Raw genomic sequence first — 19,741 nt, forward strand, 5'->3', positions numbered from 1 at the left:
GCTACCTGATGCACTTTTGTATGACACAATCCGCCTGTAAAGCATCCAAAACATTACTTTTCACTGTACCTTGGTACACGTGACAACAATAACCAAATCTGATTTGATTTGATTTATGTTCAAAGTAGAGAGAGTGAGAGCACAAGTCATCTACTGAATGGACCTTCTTCTGCTTACATTCATTTGTAATTTGGGTAAAAGATAAAAGTGTGGCCATGAGTTTTCCACTAAGTTGTGCTGTTTTACTCAGCGGAATGTAATCAAAATTGGCCAATCCAAAGCAAAGTATTCCAGAAATTCAAGCCCAAATATATCCAAATCAGGTTTCTGCAGCCCTTTTTGGCTGTTTTAAAAACACCATGTGAGAAACTGGTGTTGCCCACAACAGTGGCCTTACCTCTAGGTCAAACGAATCACCATTATGAGTTTCTACTAATTGTAGTTGTTGGGAGGTCTTCAATTTGACTGTTACATTTAACTTTTTTGTGAGAGTCAAGCTTTAGATACTTGAAACAATCTCACAGAAGGAAAAACTAGTAAAACTGGAAGATGAGACTCACTAATCTGACTAGTCTTTTATACTTAGAATCGAGTACCAGCATGTCCATTTCCAAGAATACTTTTCTTTCCAGCTGACTATTATAGCCATCTGTAAGTAGAAAAAAGGGCCTAGATAATTTTTATCAAATGTCATTTTCCAATGCTTGCAATACTCAAGGTTGTGGATGACACTGATTAAGAACAAAGGTCAAAGAAAATTACAGCACAGGAACAGGCCCTTCGGCCCTCCAATCCTGTGCCAATCCAGGTCCTCTATCCAAACCTGGCGCCTGTATCCGAAGGATCTGTATCCCTCTGATTAAAATTGGTTTCATTTTGTGATAAATTGTTTTCAGATCAAACTGAACCAGGTTAGTTCTCTTCAAGAAAAACAATTAGAAGGATTTTTAAAATAATTTATTTTCTAAATCAAACTTTCAAAACATTGCCCAATTGTGTTGGGTCATGGTAGATCTTACATTTGGTGATGGGCAAATGAGTTGGTGCAAAATACAGGAGCAAGGGTAGAATTCTCCACTCCCTGAAAAACGTTTCTCCTTCCCTATCCCTACATACGGCATTGATTCTGGTGATATCTTTGTCTAGCAGTGGCTGTGGCAGAGATCTGTCACATACAGAGAGGGCCAATGCTGTAGAATAGCCAGTGAGTAGGAACTTGTGTGCTGTACATTTCATAGACATGTGACCTTTAAAGTCCCTTGGAATGGTGTTTGCTGCAGCTTCCTTGCTCACAGGTTCCTCACTTACCACCCTTCCCACTTCAAGTTTGCTCGCAGCCATTTTCTTCCCCATTGTGCAGATTCTATGATGAGGGAAGGAAACACCAAATACTCCTCTTCAAGCTGCTTCCAGACTTAGCCTAACCATGTTAGTGATCCCCCAAATATCCACATACCCTTCGTGGTAGCCCATCCCATTAACCCCAGATTTCCCCAAATCCCACTATAAACGTGCTTACCTTCACCTACACTCACCTATTCTTGCCTGCAAATCCACCTGATCCTTCACAATTATACTGTGCCCTTTCCCGGAGCCTCCTGCCCTTTGTCCCAAAGATGAGGCAAATGTCCATGGCAAAGGCTGCACTTGCCCACCCCAGCTCCAACTCCTTGATTTTCTCTGAACAGACTCATAGCCCACCAGACAAGATGTGCTGAGACCACTGATTGATGACTATACATCTCACCATCCTACTACCCCAGACTTGTGCTATGGAGCTAATGGACTAACTTTGTCCTACTTCCTGCTCTGCAGAGGCATAGGACCTTAACTGAGAACCCACTGACTGGATTCCTGACTGTGGCCAATCCTTAGGACCGGAATGGGAGGCTGCTCTTGACTTTGTGTACCTAACTGATGGGTGCATCAATGGGCTTCAGTGTGGATTACTCCCCTAAGTCTTTGACAGATAATTACTTTTTGCAGCAAAACTGGTGTGTTTACCACATAACCTGCTGGTACATGAGGTAGGTGTAAAATTGACATAGCACAGCAGGTTGTACACTCCTTTAACTGAGCACTGTTGAACAGCAAGACAAGCTGCCTGTTTGTGTAATTGGCAGAACAACACAAAGCAAGGCAAGGGATGCTGTGAGCATGCAGGTAGGTGCTAAGTGAGCAAGTGCTAAGAGAGCAAGCGACTATCCTTAATATGCAGCCTGGTTCAGTCCCTAAGCTGGATCCCAAATTGTCCTTGGGCACAAAATGTCTCCGCTGTAGCCTTTCAAAGCTAGTTGCTGATGTGCCATTTAATACAAGTCTGTGCTTACAGGGCGTACTGTCAGAACAAAGCAGAAATGCCAGGATGGTCAGTATTGGTTGCCAGATGCCAATACTATGGAGGAAGGGTGTGTTTGGTAAATGCCCATTGATCTTGCCTGGTCTGCAGTTTGATTGCACACAACATGGAGGCAGTTTGACGAAAGGAACAAGCTGATTCTGCTTTGTACACTCACTGGCTTCCCTGTCGCGTTTTATTGACACCCAGCTTCTTTGGCAAATTTGGTAAGATGGGTAGCTGAACATTAATGAGCTAAGTTGTGGCATTCACATAACATTGAACAAACAATAATGAACATCACCTGCATCTTGCTGCTGCCTAGTGAGAATCTTGGCATGCCATTGTGAAAAACACTAAAAATGGGACAAAATGATCATGATGCTGAGATGGGCCTCTCTGCAATTGTCGTCCGAATCTGCTACACATTTTATCATAGCCCATTTGGCTCAGATCACTGTAAGATTCTGCTCAATGTCTTTCCTACCTTAAAAAAATCTTGATGATGTGATTAAAGTTTGAATAAATATAGTGCAGTTTTCAAATGATGTGTACTAAAGAAAGTCCCTAACTTAAAAATGTTCCTAAATTTGCCTAAAGTAGTTCCACTGGTGTAGAAATTCAATATTGCAAAAATATCTACACACATTCCTGTCTTAGAGCAATGTTGGGGATAATTTGATGCAACAGGAAATGTTGTCAAACTTGATGAATTTCTACACAAGATATGCTGTGTAATTTTTGCTACATAAATTATTACCATTACGTTAATAGGATCGAAGTTGTTTTAACAATTTTCTACATGCCAAAATTTTAAAACAGCTGCCAATGAGGCACAAAACAGAATCCAGGCACTTCCCCATGTTGGAGGGAGATCAACCCCAGGCCATTTGTACGTGTCTCTTCACAACTGTTTTTTAAGTGCATTGAACTGTCCATAACCATCCAAAGGACTCACAAATGATGTAAGGAGACCAAGAATGGGAAAAGAGAGCAAGAAACAAATATCCTTAAAAAGAATTTCACCCCATAAGCTGAAGTACATGTAACCTGTCAAATGTTGCTGTATATCATTCTGTACAGGACATGACATGAACCAAGGTTCTTGTTAGTAATTGGCTAGTGCTCTGTTGATAAGCTATTTATATGTTTAGAAATTCTCAGTTACATTAGACTGTATTTCAAATACTGTGCAAGTCTCAAATCTATTTTAAACCATTTCACTTAAGTAAAAATTTGATTAGCCATGAGCTTAGAGATTTTTTCCCTTGTGAAAGGTCTATTACAAGCTCACCTGTAAAATAAAAATACATACCAAATTTGATCATTTTTCATTTAAATTATTTAAATCTGATTACAATACTCAATTTATAGTCTACTCTTAATTCAAAGCAATATAATATTTCAAATTGTGTACAAATTAAGGAGTGAAATTGGTTATCATCTCGAGCATAGTGAGCTTATAGCAAATCTAAAAGCCAATTTTATCCAACATGTTTTTCATTGACTGAATTTTTTCACACTAAATTTACACTTTGCAGTTTTACTTACATTACCTAATTTCAAATGTTAGACAACTCAACATTTTAATGCATAACCTTCAAAATATCAAAAGGTTCTGAAAAAGAATAGTAATGGGCGGTATGGTGGCACAGGTGGGCGGCACGGTGGCACAGTGGTTAGCACTGCTGCCTCACAGCGCCTGAGACCCGGGTTCAATTCCCGACTCAGGCGACTGACTGCGTGGAGTTTGCACGTTCTCCACGTGTCTGCGTGGGTTTCCTCTGGGTGCTCTGGTTTCCTCCCACAGTCACAAAGATGTGCAGGTCAGGTGAATTGGCCATGCTAAATTGCCTGTAGTGTTAGGTAAGGGGTAAATGTAGGGGTATGGGTGGGTTGCGCTTCGGCGGGTCAGTGTGGACTTGTTGGGCCGAAGGGCCTGTTTCCACACTGTAAGTAATCTAATCTAATATTCTAATAATAAATTAATAACTGACATGTAAATGTCAAATGCAAAGCAATATTAAACAAAGTCCTGTAACAACAGAGGTGAGGGCTATGCTGTAAATTTTGATAAGAAGCAAAGTGAGGAAACCCATGATAGGTTTGAACTCAATGTTGGAAGGCATATGAGGGGCATGGATAGGATTATTAGACAAAGTCTTTTCCCTGCGGTCGGGGAGTCCAGAATTAGAGGGCATAAAGTTTAGGGTGAGAGGGGAAAGATATAAAAGAGACCTAAGGGGCAACTTTTTCACACAGAGTGGTACATGTATGGAATGAGCTGCCAGAGAAAGTGGTGGCTGGTACAATTGCAACATTTAAGAGGCATTTGGATGGCTATATGAATAGGAAGGGTTTGGAGGGATATGGGCCAGGTGCTGTCAGATGGGACTAGATTGGGTTGGGATATCTGGTCTGAAAATGTGTTGCTGGAAAAGTGTAGGTCAGGCAGCACCCAAGGAGCAGGAGAATCGTCGTTTCGGGCATGAGCCCTTCTTCAGGAAGGACTCCAGCATCTGCAGTCCTCACTTTCTCTTAGAAGATTTTAACCTACTGCGAATCCTCTTGCAAGGACGCCTTCCTTGAAGAAGCTCTCTTCCTCCCTCTACAAGGATTTCAGTGGGTCCCTCTCTCACTACACACCCCAGGTCATCTCCTCTGCCCAGAAGCTCTTCAGCCACATTCTCAAACAGACTCGCTACCACAGCCACATCTCCTTCCTCAGCACCTGCCTACGGAACCGACTAATCCCACACAGACTCCAGACTACGTTCAGACCAACAAAATTTGGACCCAACCAGGACAACCAGTACCATTCCTGAAGAAGGACTCATGCCCGAAACGTCGATTCTCCTGCTCCTTGGGTGCTGCCTGACCTGCTGCGCGTTTCCAGCAACACATTTTCAGCTCTGATCTCCAGCATCTGCAGTCCTTAGTTTCTCCTTGGCATATCTGGTTGGCATGGACAGGTTAGACCGAAGGGTCTGTTTCCGTGCTGTACATCTCTATGACATGCAGGATAAGGCATTTGTTCCTGGTCAACAACTTCAATGGACTCCCATGGAAAACAAACTCAGCAAAAAATCTGTTCAAGAGTTTTCAAATCAATCCAAGGCCTCATCCCATCCTATCCCACAAGCCTTCAGGTTTTCTGTCCTCTTTTAATTCAGACTATTAGTGCATTAGCTATTGCTTAACAACTGGGGACATGCTTTCAGTTGTCTAGACTCTAGATTGTGGAATTCTCTCCTTTTGTCTCTCCATCTCTTTACCAGGCTTTGCACCATTAACACAATCCTTAAAATCTAGCTCTTTGACCAAGATGTTGGTCACCAAAATCTATAGCTTGGTATCATACTTTATTTTATAATGCTCCTGTTCGATACCTTAGGACATATCTCTGTGCTATAAAAATGGAAATTGCTATTCTTTCATGACACGCGAGAAACCTTCCACACATGCCATGATCATGTTTGTAACTCTACAAAAAGGTGGCATTCATGGAGAGAGAAACAAACAGTTATTTTAGGTGTTATTCATCAGTTCTTTATTACTCAAGTATGGAATGGCAGTCATAATTTTTCTTTGTTAATTAGCATATTTTGATGAAAGATCTTTTCTTGAAACATTACTAGTTTTTTCCTTTCTTATGCTGGTGAACATATTGTGCAATTTTAGCATCTAAAATTATATGAGCAAGAAAGATTGAAACAGACTTACAAAAGCACCATTGGGAACTGGAGTCAGATCACTTCCTGGGGCAAGTTGCTCACCAACACCACCACAGCCCACGGGAGCATATCCACCATTCGGCCACCAGGACTCACATGCCCCACCAGTAGACTGTCAGAAAGAAGCAGTATGATAAACAAGGTGCAAATTAAATGCTTTTTAAAGCCAATATACATTCTATAAAGGATTTGACTCCCTCTTTTATGCCCTCAATCAACAGCCATCCTTCCCAACCCTCAAAAGTTTACCAAGTAGTGCGGCATTCTTGAATGGCTGCAGTCCATTGGCACAAGTACACCCATAACATTGTTAGGGAGAATGTATCAAGATACCACAACATTGGTTCAGAGGGGAACTTTCAGTATTCACATGCAACTGTAGCCTTTGTCCTTATAGTTGGGAGAGGTCAGAGGTTTTTAAAGTGCTGTCAGAAAGGACTTTTTGAATTATTGAAATAATTCTAGTGAAGTCTGCTCTTTATAAATGGAGGAGAAATCTTCTGAACTACAGCCAAAATGTCTGGCCCTACAGCCTTTGCTGTATTAAATACAGTAACATGAAACATCTGAAAACTGGCATGTGATGCTGGGGACCTCAGGAGGAGAAGATGGATCAATTACTCAGCACTTCTGGCTGGAGATAGTAGCAAATGTTTCAGCCTTAATTTTTACAGTAACCTGCTGAGTTCCCCTATCACATTGAGGATGGGGACGATTGAGGAGTCACCTTCTCCTGTTAGTTGTTTAATTGTCCACTATCATTCACAATTGGATGTGGTAGGGTGGCAAACTTTGACTTGCTCAGTTGGTAAATAGGATTACTTAGGTCCAAACATTGTTGCTTCCATTGTTTGTGTTCTAACTTCATCTGGTTGACATCTAACTTTTAGGTATGCCTGGTGTTGCTCTGGGCATGTTCTTCTGCACTGTTCAATGAACCAGGGCTGATCCCTGGCTGGTTAGTAATAGTAAGAGTAGAGGAAATTTCAGGCTTTGAGATAGTGAGCGCTGCAGATGCTGAAAAGTCAGAATCAATAAAATGTGGAGCTGGAAAAAGCACAGCAGGTCAAGCAGCATTAGAAGAGCAGGAGAATCGCCATGTCGGGCGGAGGGGGAGCTTTCATCAGGATTGGGGACGGGGAAGGGGGCTGAGAAATATATAACGGGAGGAGGGTGGGACTGGGGGAAAGGTACGTGGGACGGTGATAGGTGGGTGTAGGTAGGAGGTGATTGAGATTGGTCAGTGGGAGGGGTGGAGCGGATAGGTGGGGAGGAAGATGGACAGGTTAGATCAGGTCAAGGGAGTAGGCGGAGGGAGGGCTGAATCTGAGATGAGGTGGGGGTGGGCAGATTTGGAAGCTGGTGAATTCTATGTTGAGGCCATAAGGTAGTAAGCTCCCATGACGAAAGAGGAGGTGTTCTTCCTCCAGTTTGAGTATGCCGTTATTTTGACCCATGGACATGTCGTTGGGTGATTGGGAGGGGGAAGTTGAAATGGCTGGCCACCGGGAGGTGGGGTTGATTGTAGCATGCAGACCATAGATGTCCCCTGAACCAATCCCTGAGTTTGCACTCTATCTCCCCGATGTAGGGAGCATCGGGACACATTGGAGCAACGGATGCAGTTAATCAGGTTAGAGGAAATGCAGATCATGAGATTACAGATTGTGATTTAATGCAATTCTGCTGCTCCTGATGACCCATGACATGAACTCCTGTTTGAATTTGCTAGATCTGTTCAAAATATACCCCATTTAGCATGGTGGTAGTGCCATGCAGCACAATGGTGACTTCAATATGATAGCACAACTTCATCTTGACAAGTGGTGGTGGTTACTTCCACCAACACCATCATGGCCAGATGCATCTGCAATAGGTTGAATGACCAGAGTGAGATCAGGTAGATTTTTTTTTCTCTCGTTGATTCTCTCAGGACCTGATGAGGTCCACTGTCACAGGTAAGGAGTTCAGCACTTCACTAGCTTGGTAACTACCGATTTCTACTGAGTCAACCTGGGGAATGGATGTTAAAGTCTCCCACCTACAGAACATTTCCTAGTGTCAATGTCACTCTCTGTGCTTCTTCCAATTTGCATTAAACGTGAAGATGCACTGATTCATCAGCATGGAAGTATTAATCAGCAAGAGGTATTGTTGTCCATGTTTAACCTGATGCCACAAGACATCATGGGGTCCGAGTCAATATTGAGGATTGTCAGTGTACACCACTGTATTACTACCTCTGTGGAGATTTGTACCAGCAGCGAGATAGCACATAGTCAGAGGTAGTGACTGGAATATTGGCTGAAAAGTATGATTAGAAAAATTACTATATCAGTATGCTAGCTTGACTCGCCTTTTCAACAACTCTCCCAGATTCGGTAAAATTCCCAGGAATTTCTGAGGAGGACTTTGCAGGGTTTATTCTTTTTTGCATTTTTAGTAGTGGTTTGGGACAGTGGAATTTAAGAGTCGACATGAACCACATTGCTATGGGTCTTTGAATCATACTTACACCAGACAAGCTAATTCAGCAGATTTTCCTGGTTAAAAGGGCAGTTCACACCAATCTGGTTATTCCAGGTTATTCATTGAATTTAATGTTACCACCTGCTCTGGAAGGATTTGAGTTTGTGTCTCCAGACTAATAGTCAACTCTTCTGAATGACTACTTCTATAACAATACCACTGCACCTGGCAATGGTACAGACTATTTCTAATAATTCAACAATTTTACAGTGTTGCCTCCTGCAGCCCTGACTTTGCTAGCAAACTGCAGTGTGTTTGTACCAGTGTTGCGATTACAATGCTGAACAGTATAATGCACCAGATTATAAACTCTGATACATATGTTGAAGCTTGTGAAATTATTTGTATAGACAAAGCAAGAATAAAACTCTTCTAAACTAGAAAAAAGAAAGATTTGAATTAGGAACGTGCAACATGAAAAGTGTTAAAAAGCATGCAAAGAATAACTGTGGAGCAGTTAGTCCGACGTTGGTGGTTGTCAAGTTGTTGGAACCCCTTCTGAGAGTCAGAATATACTGTCACTGAGAAAGGCACATATTAATCAGAGTCAGTCAGCATGGTTTTCTAAGGGGAAGCTCGTGTCTTACTAACATAATCAAATTTGTGGAGGAAGGAGCAAGGAGGGTTGATGAGGGTAGTGCAGTGGATGTTGTCGGAACGGATTTAGTAAAATACTTAACAAGATCCGACATGACAAACCTGTCGCTAAAGTGAAATCCCATGGGATACCAGCAAATATGGCAAGTTGGATCCAATGTTTGGCAGGGTGATAGACAACAAAGTGTAGAGTTGCAAGGTCAAAGTGGTTTCTAATGGCATTTGACAGATCTCGTTGATGGCGCTCATATTGCTTACTCTATATCTTAATAACTTGGACTTAAATTATTGAAAAATTACACAAATATTGCCCTAAACCTGATAGTTGGCAACTCCAGAATCATAACAATGGTTTGATTAAGTGAGCAGAAAAGTTGCAAATGGAATTCAATCCAGAGAAGTGCAAAGTAATAAATTTGGGGAAGACAAACAAATGTAGTGAATATACAGTGAATTGAAGGATATTGAGAGGACTAGATAAGTTAAAAAACCTAACAGTGCATGTCTATAGATTCCTGAAGGTGGCGGGATGGGTGGATAAAGTGTTAAAGAAATCATATGGAATGGTTTCCTTTATTGGATGTAGTATAGAATGGAAGAGCAGAGATGTAATGATGCAAGGGTATAAAACATTGGTTAGACCACAGCTGGAACCTTTCTACAATTCTAGTCACCACATTACAGATAGAACATAGTTTCTGTGAAGTGAGTACAGTGGAAATTTACAAGAATGGTGCCAGGGCTTGACGATTGCGGTTATTAGGAAAGATTGGATAGAAATGAGAGATGTTGCGCCGACCGAAGCCTACCTAACCTACACTAGCCCAATAACCTCCATATGCTTATCCAATGCCCGCTTGAATGACCATAAAGAGGGAGAGTCCACCACTGCTACTGGCAGGGCATTCCATGAACTTACAACGCGCTGAGTAAAGAATCTACCCCTAACATCTGTCCTATACCAACCTTCCCTTAATTTAAAGCTGTGTCCCCTAGTAACAGCTGACTCCATACGTGGAAAAAGGTTCTCACTGTCAACCCTATCTAAACCCCTAATCATCTTGTACACCTCTATCAAATCTCCCCTAAACCTTCTTTTCTCCAATGAGAACAGCCCCAACTGCCTCAGCCTTTCCTCATACGATCTTCCTACCATGCCAGGCAACATCCTGGTAAACCTCCTTTGCACCCGTTCCAGTGCCTCCACATCCTTCCTATAGTATGGCAACCAAAACTGCACACAATACTCCAGATGAGGCCGCACCAGAGTCTTATACAACTGCAACATGACCTCAGGACTCCGGAACTCAATTCCTCTACCAATAAAGCCCAGTACACCATATGCCTTCGTCACAGCACTATTTACCTGGGTGGCAACTTTCAGAGATCTGTGTACATGGACACCAAGATCCCTCTGCTCAGTCACACTACCAAGAAGCCTACCATTAGCCCAGTAATCCATCTTCTTGTTACTCCTACCAAAGCGAATGACTTCACACTTAGCTACATTGAACTCCATTTGCCACCTTTCTGCCCAGCTCTGCAACTTATCTATATCCCGCTGTAACCTGCCACATCCTTCTTCGCTGTCCACCACTCCACTGACTTTTGTATCATCCACAAACTTGCTCACCCAGCCTTCAAGCCCCTCCTCCAGGTCATTTATAAAAATGACAAACAGCAATGGTCCCAAAACAGATCCTTGTGGAACACTGCTAGTAACTGCACTCCAAGATGAACCTTTACCATCAACTACTACCCTCTGTCTCCTTCCAGCCAGCCAATTCCTAATCCAAACCTCTAATGCACCCTCAATGCCATACCTCCGTAATCTTTGCAGTAGCCTACCATGGGGTACCTTATCGAACGCCTTGCTAAAATCCATATACACCACATCTACTGCTTTACTCTCGTCCACTTCCTTGGTCACCTTCTCAAAGAACTCAATAAGGTTTGTGAGGCACGACCTGCCCTTCACAAAACCATGCTGACTATCCTTGATCACATTATTCCTATCCAGATGTTCATAAATCCTATCCCTTACAATTCTCTCTAAGACTTTGCCCACAACAGAAGTGAGACTCACTGTCCTATAGTTACTAGGGCTGTCCCTACTCCCCTTCTTGAACAAGGGGACCACATTCACTATCCTCCAGTCTTCTGGAGATCAATTTTGAGGGATGAATAATTTAAAATTATGAGGTGCCTATCTGAGAGGTCAATTATCAGAGAGCATTAAGATGATTGTAGGAAAGATTAGAGAAGACATGAGTATTAGTGGGACAATGCACATCCTTTTAACAGCAAAGCAGAACAGCTCTAGAGTTGATTGACAGTGGGTGATGCTCTTTGGACTTTGTTTTTGAGATTTGTGTTCTTGTAGAAAACCTGAGTTCAAATCCCATCAGCTCCAGAGATACAGTATGCCATAACATGTCTGAACAGGTTGAATAAAAACATTGAACTGAATTATTTCTCTGGTGGGCAGTATTTAGTGTTTGATTGGGTGATTAGATCATTTCGTAGTGGGTTAGTGAGATTTTTAAAAAAACATGGGTTCTTGACCTCGTTGGGGTCAACTCCTGAGCCTAGCTAAAGTAGCCATCATTAGGTCTGGACAGTGAGCTGTGGAAGGGCTTGCAATTCCTGACTGCCTGCTTCTTTTCCGCGGCCACATCCTTGCATGGGTGTCTCCGCTTCTTCAGAGATAGGTGGCACCCAGAGAGCGGAGTACATTCTCTCCTCCAATAACAATGTATTGATTTAGTTCAGGTTGTAAGTTTGCTTGCTGAACTGGTAGGTTTGTTCTCAGACATTTTGTCTCCATACTAGGTAACATCATCAGTGCGCCTCCGTTGAAGTGCTGGTGTTCCGTCCCCACTTTCTATTTATATGTTTTGGTCTGGTAAGGTGGGAGTTATCATTTCCAGTTCTTTTTCTCAGAGGTTGGTAAATGGGGACCAAATCAATGTGTTTATTGATGGAGTTCCGGTTTGAATGCCAGGACTTTAGGAATTCCCATGTTTAGTCTGTCCCAGGACGGTTGTGTTGTCCCAGTCAAAGTGATGTCTTTCTTTGTCGGTGTGTAAGGATATTAGTGATAGTTGGTCATGTCTTTTGGTGGCTAGTTAGTGCTTGTGTATCCTGGTGGCTAGTTTCTTGCCCAATATATGTTTGTTGCAGTCCTTGCCCGGTATTTTATACATGACATTCAATTTGTTGGTTGTTGGTGGTTGATACAGGGTCTTTTAGGTTCATCAGTTACTGTTTCAGTGTGTTGGTAGTTTTGTGGGCTACCATGAAGCCAAGAGGTCAGAATAGTCTGGTAGTCATCTCCGAGACATCTTTGGTATATAGTAGTATGGCTACAGTCTCTGGGCATATTGTGTCTTCTTGTTTGGGTTTGTTGTTTAAGATTCGGCAGACTATGTTTATTGGGTGTCAGTTTTTCTTGAATATACTGTAAAGGTATTTTTCTTCTGCTGCTCATAGTTCCTCCTGCTGCAGTGTGTTTGGTGACTCCTGATGCAGCTCCTTTTGTGGGTGTTGAGGTGATTGGTCCCAGAACGTGGGATAGAACACCAGCGTTTCAATGGAGGCTCACTGATGATGTGACCCAGCACGGTGATGAAATGTCTGAGAACCAAACGTACCAGCTCAGCGAACAAACTTACAACCTGAACCTCACCCTAAGCTACAAATCTTCTCAAAAGTGGCAAATATTGATTTAGTCTCTCTCTTGTTTCAAGCACGACTCCTGCCAATTTTTGTTTTCCTTATTGCTTCACTGCCTTGGATGTGCAGTGTTTGTTAATTGGATATTTTATTAATTTAGTGGAGGGTTTATTTTACAGAAAAAAAAAGTGTTCTTATATGTCAGTGGTAGGCCGTATCTTTAACCAGTTTAAATTAAGAAGAAATAACCCATAGTTTCTATTAGTGATATTCTTTCATCTTTCAATGTTAGAAGTGGATAATTCTGAAAAAAAGTGATTCCATATTTGCTCAGAAAAATATAGTCCTTTAAAGCAAAGCCATGCTATTACATACTTAGATGTATCTGATCTGAGGGCAGTGCCCTCTCCCACATTAAGTATGATGAAGAACTCAAATACCACATAATAACCCACTGTGTTGAAATGCCTCTATACTTCTGTAATTTCTGAATCTCATAAACCTCCCCTAAATATAGCTAAACCAATATTTAAATACAAATGCATATTATTTATTTATGATTAAACAGAATGACAATACTTCTCAGCACAGAAAGAGGTCATTCTCTCAAACAGCCATGTCCCAGCTCTTCTGAAAACAGCGGATATAGTTAATCCAATCCTCTGTACTTTTCTCATACTTCTTCTTTCAAGTATTTATCCATTTTCTTTTTCAAGCTTTTATTCTGTCTTTTGCACTAACTGTACACTTTTAACAAGTCTTCTTATAAGTCCTCATTTTAATATGTTTGTGATATTTTAAATTCAGATCATTAAAATAGTTTTTATTCCTGTCATTGAACTTATAATTTTGTAAACATCAGTTACATTTTGTTCCTTAACCTCTCTTCTCGTGGGAATAAAGTCCCAGTTTCCTTACACTCTCCTTGTAATTAAAGCCTTTCCTTTCTGGCATCAACCTTTCAACCTTCTCCATGGCTTTGACATTTTCGCTGGGCACAATATCCTAACCAATATTTGTATAAGTTTAGCATTACCTCAGATTTTGTAAATTGAAAAGTTGTCTCCACAAATTTTCTAAACAAATCCCGCTCTTTGACTTCCATCTCTAATGAATACACAAGGTTAATCCTTCCAGGAATAATAAATTGATATGAAGCAGCATCAACGACAAATTTGAAAGTGTCATCAACTACTCAAGCTGCCTCAGTTCCTGGAAAAGTCAACAACAGGCAGATGAACAATTCACTGTTATTGGAATCAGTATGGGCTAACAGGAAAATCAGCATAACAAGAAATTTACTGTTGTTTGCAGGGAGGACTTCAGCAATGTAGCTTATGTAAAGAAGGCATGCTGATTTTTTTTTAACTGTTTCAAAATAATTGTGGACATGGAGGCTACATCATATAAATGGTTTGTTTCTTCAGTGAATGACATTTTTGTTGCATATATCTACAAATGTTACTGAAAAAGTATGCAAAGTGCTTTCAATGCAAAGGCAATCCTTTGATTCAAACCCCTGTAATTCAAAGATCTCTCTTTAGGTTACTAGCCTCCAATATCTTGGGAGAATGGTTCTTTCAATACTAATCAAAACTGGTAGATATTCTTCCTTGGATAAATTTCAAGTTGAATGGTACTTATAATTTACCCATGTGGATGCCATTTTCCTCTTCACTTAAGAATGTTATTTAGGATGAGAACTCTATAAAACAAACAAAAATGTACAAGTTACAATTTGTCAAGGATCTAAATTAATTTTAATACATGCATGCAATAAATATAGACACAAAATCCCACTGTTTAATGATCCTAGCATTTTCACAGAGATCACTCCCACTAATAGTGACCCTGGGGCAGTATGCAGGGATAGGGCATCTGACTGATATAGGACTGGCAGTTACCATGCTCTTGGGTATATCACAACTTCTCCAATTTGGCCAGGAGAGTCAGTATCCAGGTAGTTATTAGGATCTTGTCCCAGCAACATGTAAAATTAGTTCCAAATAATCTCCTACGTAAAATAATCTGGTAAGCATAAGAAAATTGACTTCTGAAAACCACCAGGTGTAGAGGACAATTTTCTGGGCTGGTCTTGCACCACTGAAAAAAATTTGTCCGTTTTTAAATTCACTCCTGGGATATGCTAGGTCAGCATTTATTTCACATCCAAGTGCCCAGAAAGCAGTTAACAGTTAATGATGTAGCTGTGGATCAGGCGTCACATGTTGGCCAGACCAAGTAAGGATCAAGATTTCCTACCTAAAAGGCATAATTAAACATTTTATTTTATAACAATCAGCAAGGGTCATCATTAGGCTAACTTCCTTGATTCCAGATTTTTTTTAAAAAATTGAATTCAAATTTTACCATCCACCTGTCATGCCATCCCACATCTCTGTATGCTCTGGATTTCTATTTAAATGATGTTACCTTGTCCCCTGGGAGTTCAAAGACAGGGGATCACCCAACATTACATGTCCTTGTCTTTCTATCCTTAGAATGATCAATGGAGAATTTGCACCTCACCTCATCTCGCAGATAATAGTAATGCAGTATTATAAGTGGTTTTCTGCCAGTTTCCAACCCCTTCATTGCACTCTACCAGAATTGTGGTGGGAATGTACTGGAAGGGTGTTGGTTTTGGGGCCTTATGTAATTTTCCAACAGGAAAAAAATACAATTGTTACTTTTGTTTCCTGCAGTCCTAAAGTCTTAAGTCTCCACTTGTGTTTTGTGTTTCACTTTTACCTGAGTATTCCCCAGCTGTTGAGAGCTCCAAAGAACACTTTTTCTCTTCACAGATTAGAGAAACACATTGTAATTGAATGTCACAGGCCTGCATACAATAGTTAACACCTCATTTTGGGTTTCTCCAACTGGACAAAATGTTCATAAGTTGGGGTAGAAAGAGACAGAGCAGCAACAACTCTCATCAGTTCTTATCTGCTCTGGCCTCAAAATCATGGATCCAATTCGGATCACGGAATATAACATACAGAAGATCTTTCTACCAATAGCATACATGCCATCTCTTCAGAAGAAAGATCCAACAACCTGATTCCCTTCCTTGTCTCTCAAAGCCTTATACTTTTTCTTGTTCACGTTTATATCCAAATTCAATTGTTGCAATTCTACCTTCAACATGACTTAGTAGAGACCAAGGATTGTCCCTTTGCTCATTTTTTCTCTCAGAACTACATAATACATGATTATTCCCAGTGCACCAGAGGGCATAGATTTCAATAACATTTAAATGCAGGGCTTGCTTTTGCACGAGGGTTACACATAGAATATTCCAGAAGGCCGATCTATACCACAGTGTATTTTACCAAAGCTTGAATGAAAATACAAATTTCTTCAGCTAATTGTTAGATAATGATTCTTTTTCTTTAGTCAACAGATTATGCCTTGGTTACTACTGAGACATGTTATGCCATGGTCTGGACATGCTTTCAACCAAGTAGCACTGAAAAGACTGACTTGATAACATCCTGTACTTGGTATAATTATACAGAGTGCATAATGCAGTCAATCACAGACAAGCAGCTAATGAGAGGCAACTCTGGCAGTATAATCAAATACAGCCCAAACACAACATTATCTAAATTCAAGATAAAATTACTCAGTCTCTCATTTTCAAAGGAAAAACACATAAGAGGAAACATTAATTGTAAACACATTAAAATGAACTAATTACTGTGTGAGGTGACTGGATTTTTATGGCATTTCCATACTTCAAAGCATTCATCTAGCAAGAACATCATGGATAGCAGATAAAAATCTTAGCTGCTTTAAGTATTGTTACAAAATAAGTGTAAGTACTCAAAAAAGCACTTCACATTTCTGACCTTGCATCGATCTTATAGTTCTGTACAGTGCACTTACTACTTTGAAGTACAGTCATTATTGTCTGTCAACAAACATTACTCATTCATTGGATGAACAACATATGAAGAAAGGTTGAATAGGTTGGAACTTTACACACTGGCGTATAGAAGAATTAGTAGTGATATTGTTTAAACATGTAAAATCCTGAGGACGCTAGACAGAATATATTTTGAGAGAATTACCCCTTTTTATGAGAAACAAGTAAAAAGGGACACAGTTTAAAAATAACTGGCCTCACATTTAAGAAGGAGATGAGGATTTATTTTTAGGGAAGTGTTGTTAGTCTGTGAAATTCTCTTCTCAGAAAACAGGGGAGGCTAGTTCATTGGAATTACATCCATCTGCATTAGATTTTTGATAGTCAAGATAATTAAAGATAAAAAAGAAAGTGGATTTGACACTTACTAAATTTACATTCTGGCTCCACCTAACATACATGCACCTTTTTTTATTTCTCATTAATTAGGCAACTTTCTAACCAAGTTACCTTAAAATTGGCATTCTAAAATTTCATATAAAACTACATCTGTGTTCTTCCTATTTATGCTGTGCTGAAATGATGAAAGGTACAATATACATTTAAAACTTTCCTTTAAAGTTTCAGGTTCATTTTAATCTATTGACAGGAATCTTTTTGGATACATCTGTATCCGTGTTTCCACTGAATTTATCTTCTTTTTATCTCAAATTTGAAAACCCTACTGCTAATCTGTCATCTTGGCAACATTTCTGTACAATCAACTTGAGCAAGATCCCTTTTTATCTTTTTGAACTTTTACCTTTTTCCAGTCAAGCATGCTAATCCTTGATATCGTTGTGTATGTTTACTCTCACAATTAACAAGTTGTATACACTTTATTGTTCAACTCTCATATCTATGGCTTGCTTGACTCAGTACCGAGAAGAAAAATTATGCAATGCTTTTCTTATAGTTACAGCAGTATACTGATTTCAGGAGCAAAAACAAATGCAATCAACAAAACATGATCACTTGCATACTGTAATTCTAATCTATTTTGCAAACATTGAAATCACCCAATATTATTTCTACACATCTCTTCAAAGTGAAACTTTCATCACATTTTGTTTACTGAACTCTAAAGATGCAGAAAATTGAACTTTCCCATTTCTAGCTACCATATGCATCCTGACAGATCATAGATAACCTTGGTTGTCTTTTTTTACTGGGGAAGGATGGAATCCTTAACCAACACTGTGAACCTACACTTCTCCCAAGGACTGATTTCCTGCATGAAGCAGTGCACTAAGTAAAACATATCTGTACAATCCCTAAATGTGGACACAGGGCATTCAGCCTAACATATCCACACCAACTGGCCAAAGAGCATCCCACCCAGGCTCTCTATACCACCACCCCCCTTTCCCTGTGACCCTGTATTTCTCATGGCTAATCCATCTAAGTTACACATCCCTGGACACTATGGGCAATTTAGCACAGCCAATCCACGTAACCTGCACGATTCTGGATCGTGGAAGGACACAAGAGCGCCTAAAGGAAACCCACACCCTTAGGGGGAGAATGTGCGGAGTTTGCACAGTCACCCAAGGATAGAATCGAACTCGGGTCTCTGGCGCTGTAAGGTCGCAATGCTAACCATTAGGCCACATTTAAAAGCTATTGCTTTTACTTTGCTGTATGCAAATTTTATTTTTCCCTAATGTCTCATTAATAATATTTAATTAAAAAGCAATTAAACATAAAAAAAAGTCGACCAATTGTCTTGCCAACACGCATCTGCCTACCTCAGCCGATCTGTTTCATTGTAAGGGATACTGTTCATTTGGCGAGACTTTGCAGTCAGTGCTTAAAATAAATGGAGCAAGTAGTGTTCTTTAAGTTTCCAATAAAGATCTATAGCTGCTTTCAGCTGAAATTTTCTTATCCCTGACAAAAGTTCGACTCAGCCCACAAAATAAGAAAATAATCACGTGCCCAGGAGCAGAGAGATCAGCAAGCACGGAAAACATCACTCAATAATTCACAGACAACAAGCGCGAAAATATAAAACACTGACATCCTTCACTTTTAACGGAAGAGCATGATTTGGAGTACATATAGAATCAAGGTAAAGCTAAATACAACAAAGAAACATTTTTAAAAAGGAGATTATTTTGTATCACAATGAAAAACATGATATTTACCAAAAAATATCAAATTATTTTTCGAGAGCCAGTGAGGCTGGTTAGCAGTAACTATGGAATTGCTAGGCCATAAGAAGTCTGGCTACTCTCATTCAGCAAGGTGCAACTTTTTCAATTGTTTCATCCGTAAAATTAGTGGTGATAGAGTAAAGTTATCATTGACTCAATGCCATTTCTGATTCGTGAAGGAACTTCAACATCGTCTTTTAGAGAAGTCTAGATTCACATACATCAATTTATGCATTTCTGTCGTACTTACTCAGCGGATATGGAAACGCAGAACTTGCTGTGAGATAACAAGGAGGAATGCGACCAAGAATTATTTCAGGTGTCGGTGATTTGATCATATTTAACTTTTCAATATTCTTTTTGCATTTGTCAACAAAGGAATAAATTAAAAGCATATCTTTTAAAATGAATATCATAGATATACCTCAAACGCAGTGCAACAATTTTGATTTTATTTACCTTAACCTGTGTGTGACCCTTCCCTCTGTGTCGCAACATAAGGCAGAAGTGCAGTGCAACTCAAGTTTCATGAGCCCGTTTTATATCTATAATAACGGAAAGGAAGTGATGCAGTTTGGACATTGCAATACATTTTTGTGGTTTGCACAAAGAACGACTGAATTGCCTGTTTTCACATTCAATTGCAGGTTCATTTTATAACCACACCAAAGATGCTCGCCAGAGCTGCAGTTTCCACAGACTGCACAAAATCAATTTTTTTAAAGCTGTGATTCAGGCCACTAACTGAAGTGGGAACCCTTTCCTTTGATAAAATTCCGCCAAATGCAATGAAACTAAAAATAGA

General features: G+C 40.1%; 1 protein-coding gene across 4 annotated transcripts in view; it reads right to left on the bottom strand.

The window, feature by feature from the left end:
• Positions 1-19,425, bottom strand: part of anxa3a (annexin A3a) — a 72,633-nt gene extending 53,208 nt beyond the window's left edge. For 2 of the 4 annotated variants that reach the window (XM_060826249.1, XM_060826219.1), the window contains exons 1-3: positions 18,529-18,659; positions 14,525-14,578; positions 6,062-6,184 (exon numbers count right to left, since the gene is read on the bottom strand). In XM_060826249.1, the coding sequence (XP_060682232.1) occupies positions 6,062-6,184; positions 14,525-14,539 (138 nt within the window). In that variant the 5' untranslated portion in view covers positions 14,540-14,578; positions 18,529-18,659. Of the gene's footprint in view, positions 1-6,061; positions 6,185-14,524; positions 14,579-18,528; positions 18,660-18,927; positions 18,964-19,395 lie in introns of those variants that run through there. The other 2 variants (XM_060826229.1, XM_060826239.1) reach the window with 2 other exon arrangements.
• Positions 19,426-19,741: the final 316 nt, after the last annotated feature.

This window comes from Hemiscyllium ocellatum, chromosome 1, assembly GCF_020745735.1.
Source record: "Hemiscyllium ocellatum isolate sHemOce1 chromosome 1, sHemOce1.pat.X.cur, whole genome shotgun sequence".
Classification (NCBI taxonomy): domain Eukaryota; kingdom Metazoa; phylum Chordata; class Chondrichthyes; order Orectolobiformes; family Hemiscylliidae; genus Hemiscyllium; species Hemiscyllium ocellatum.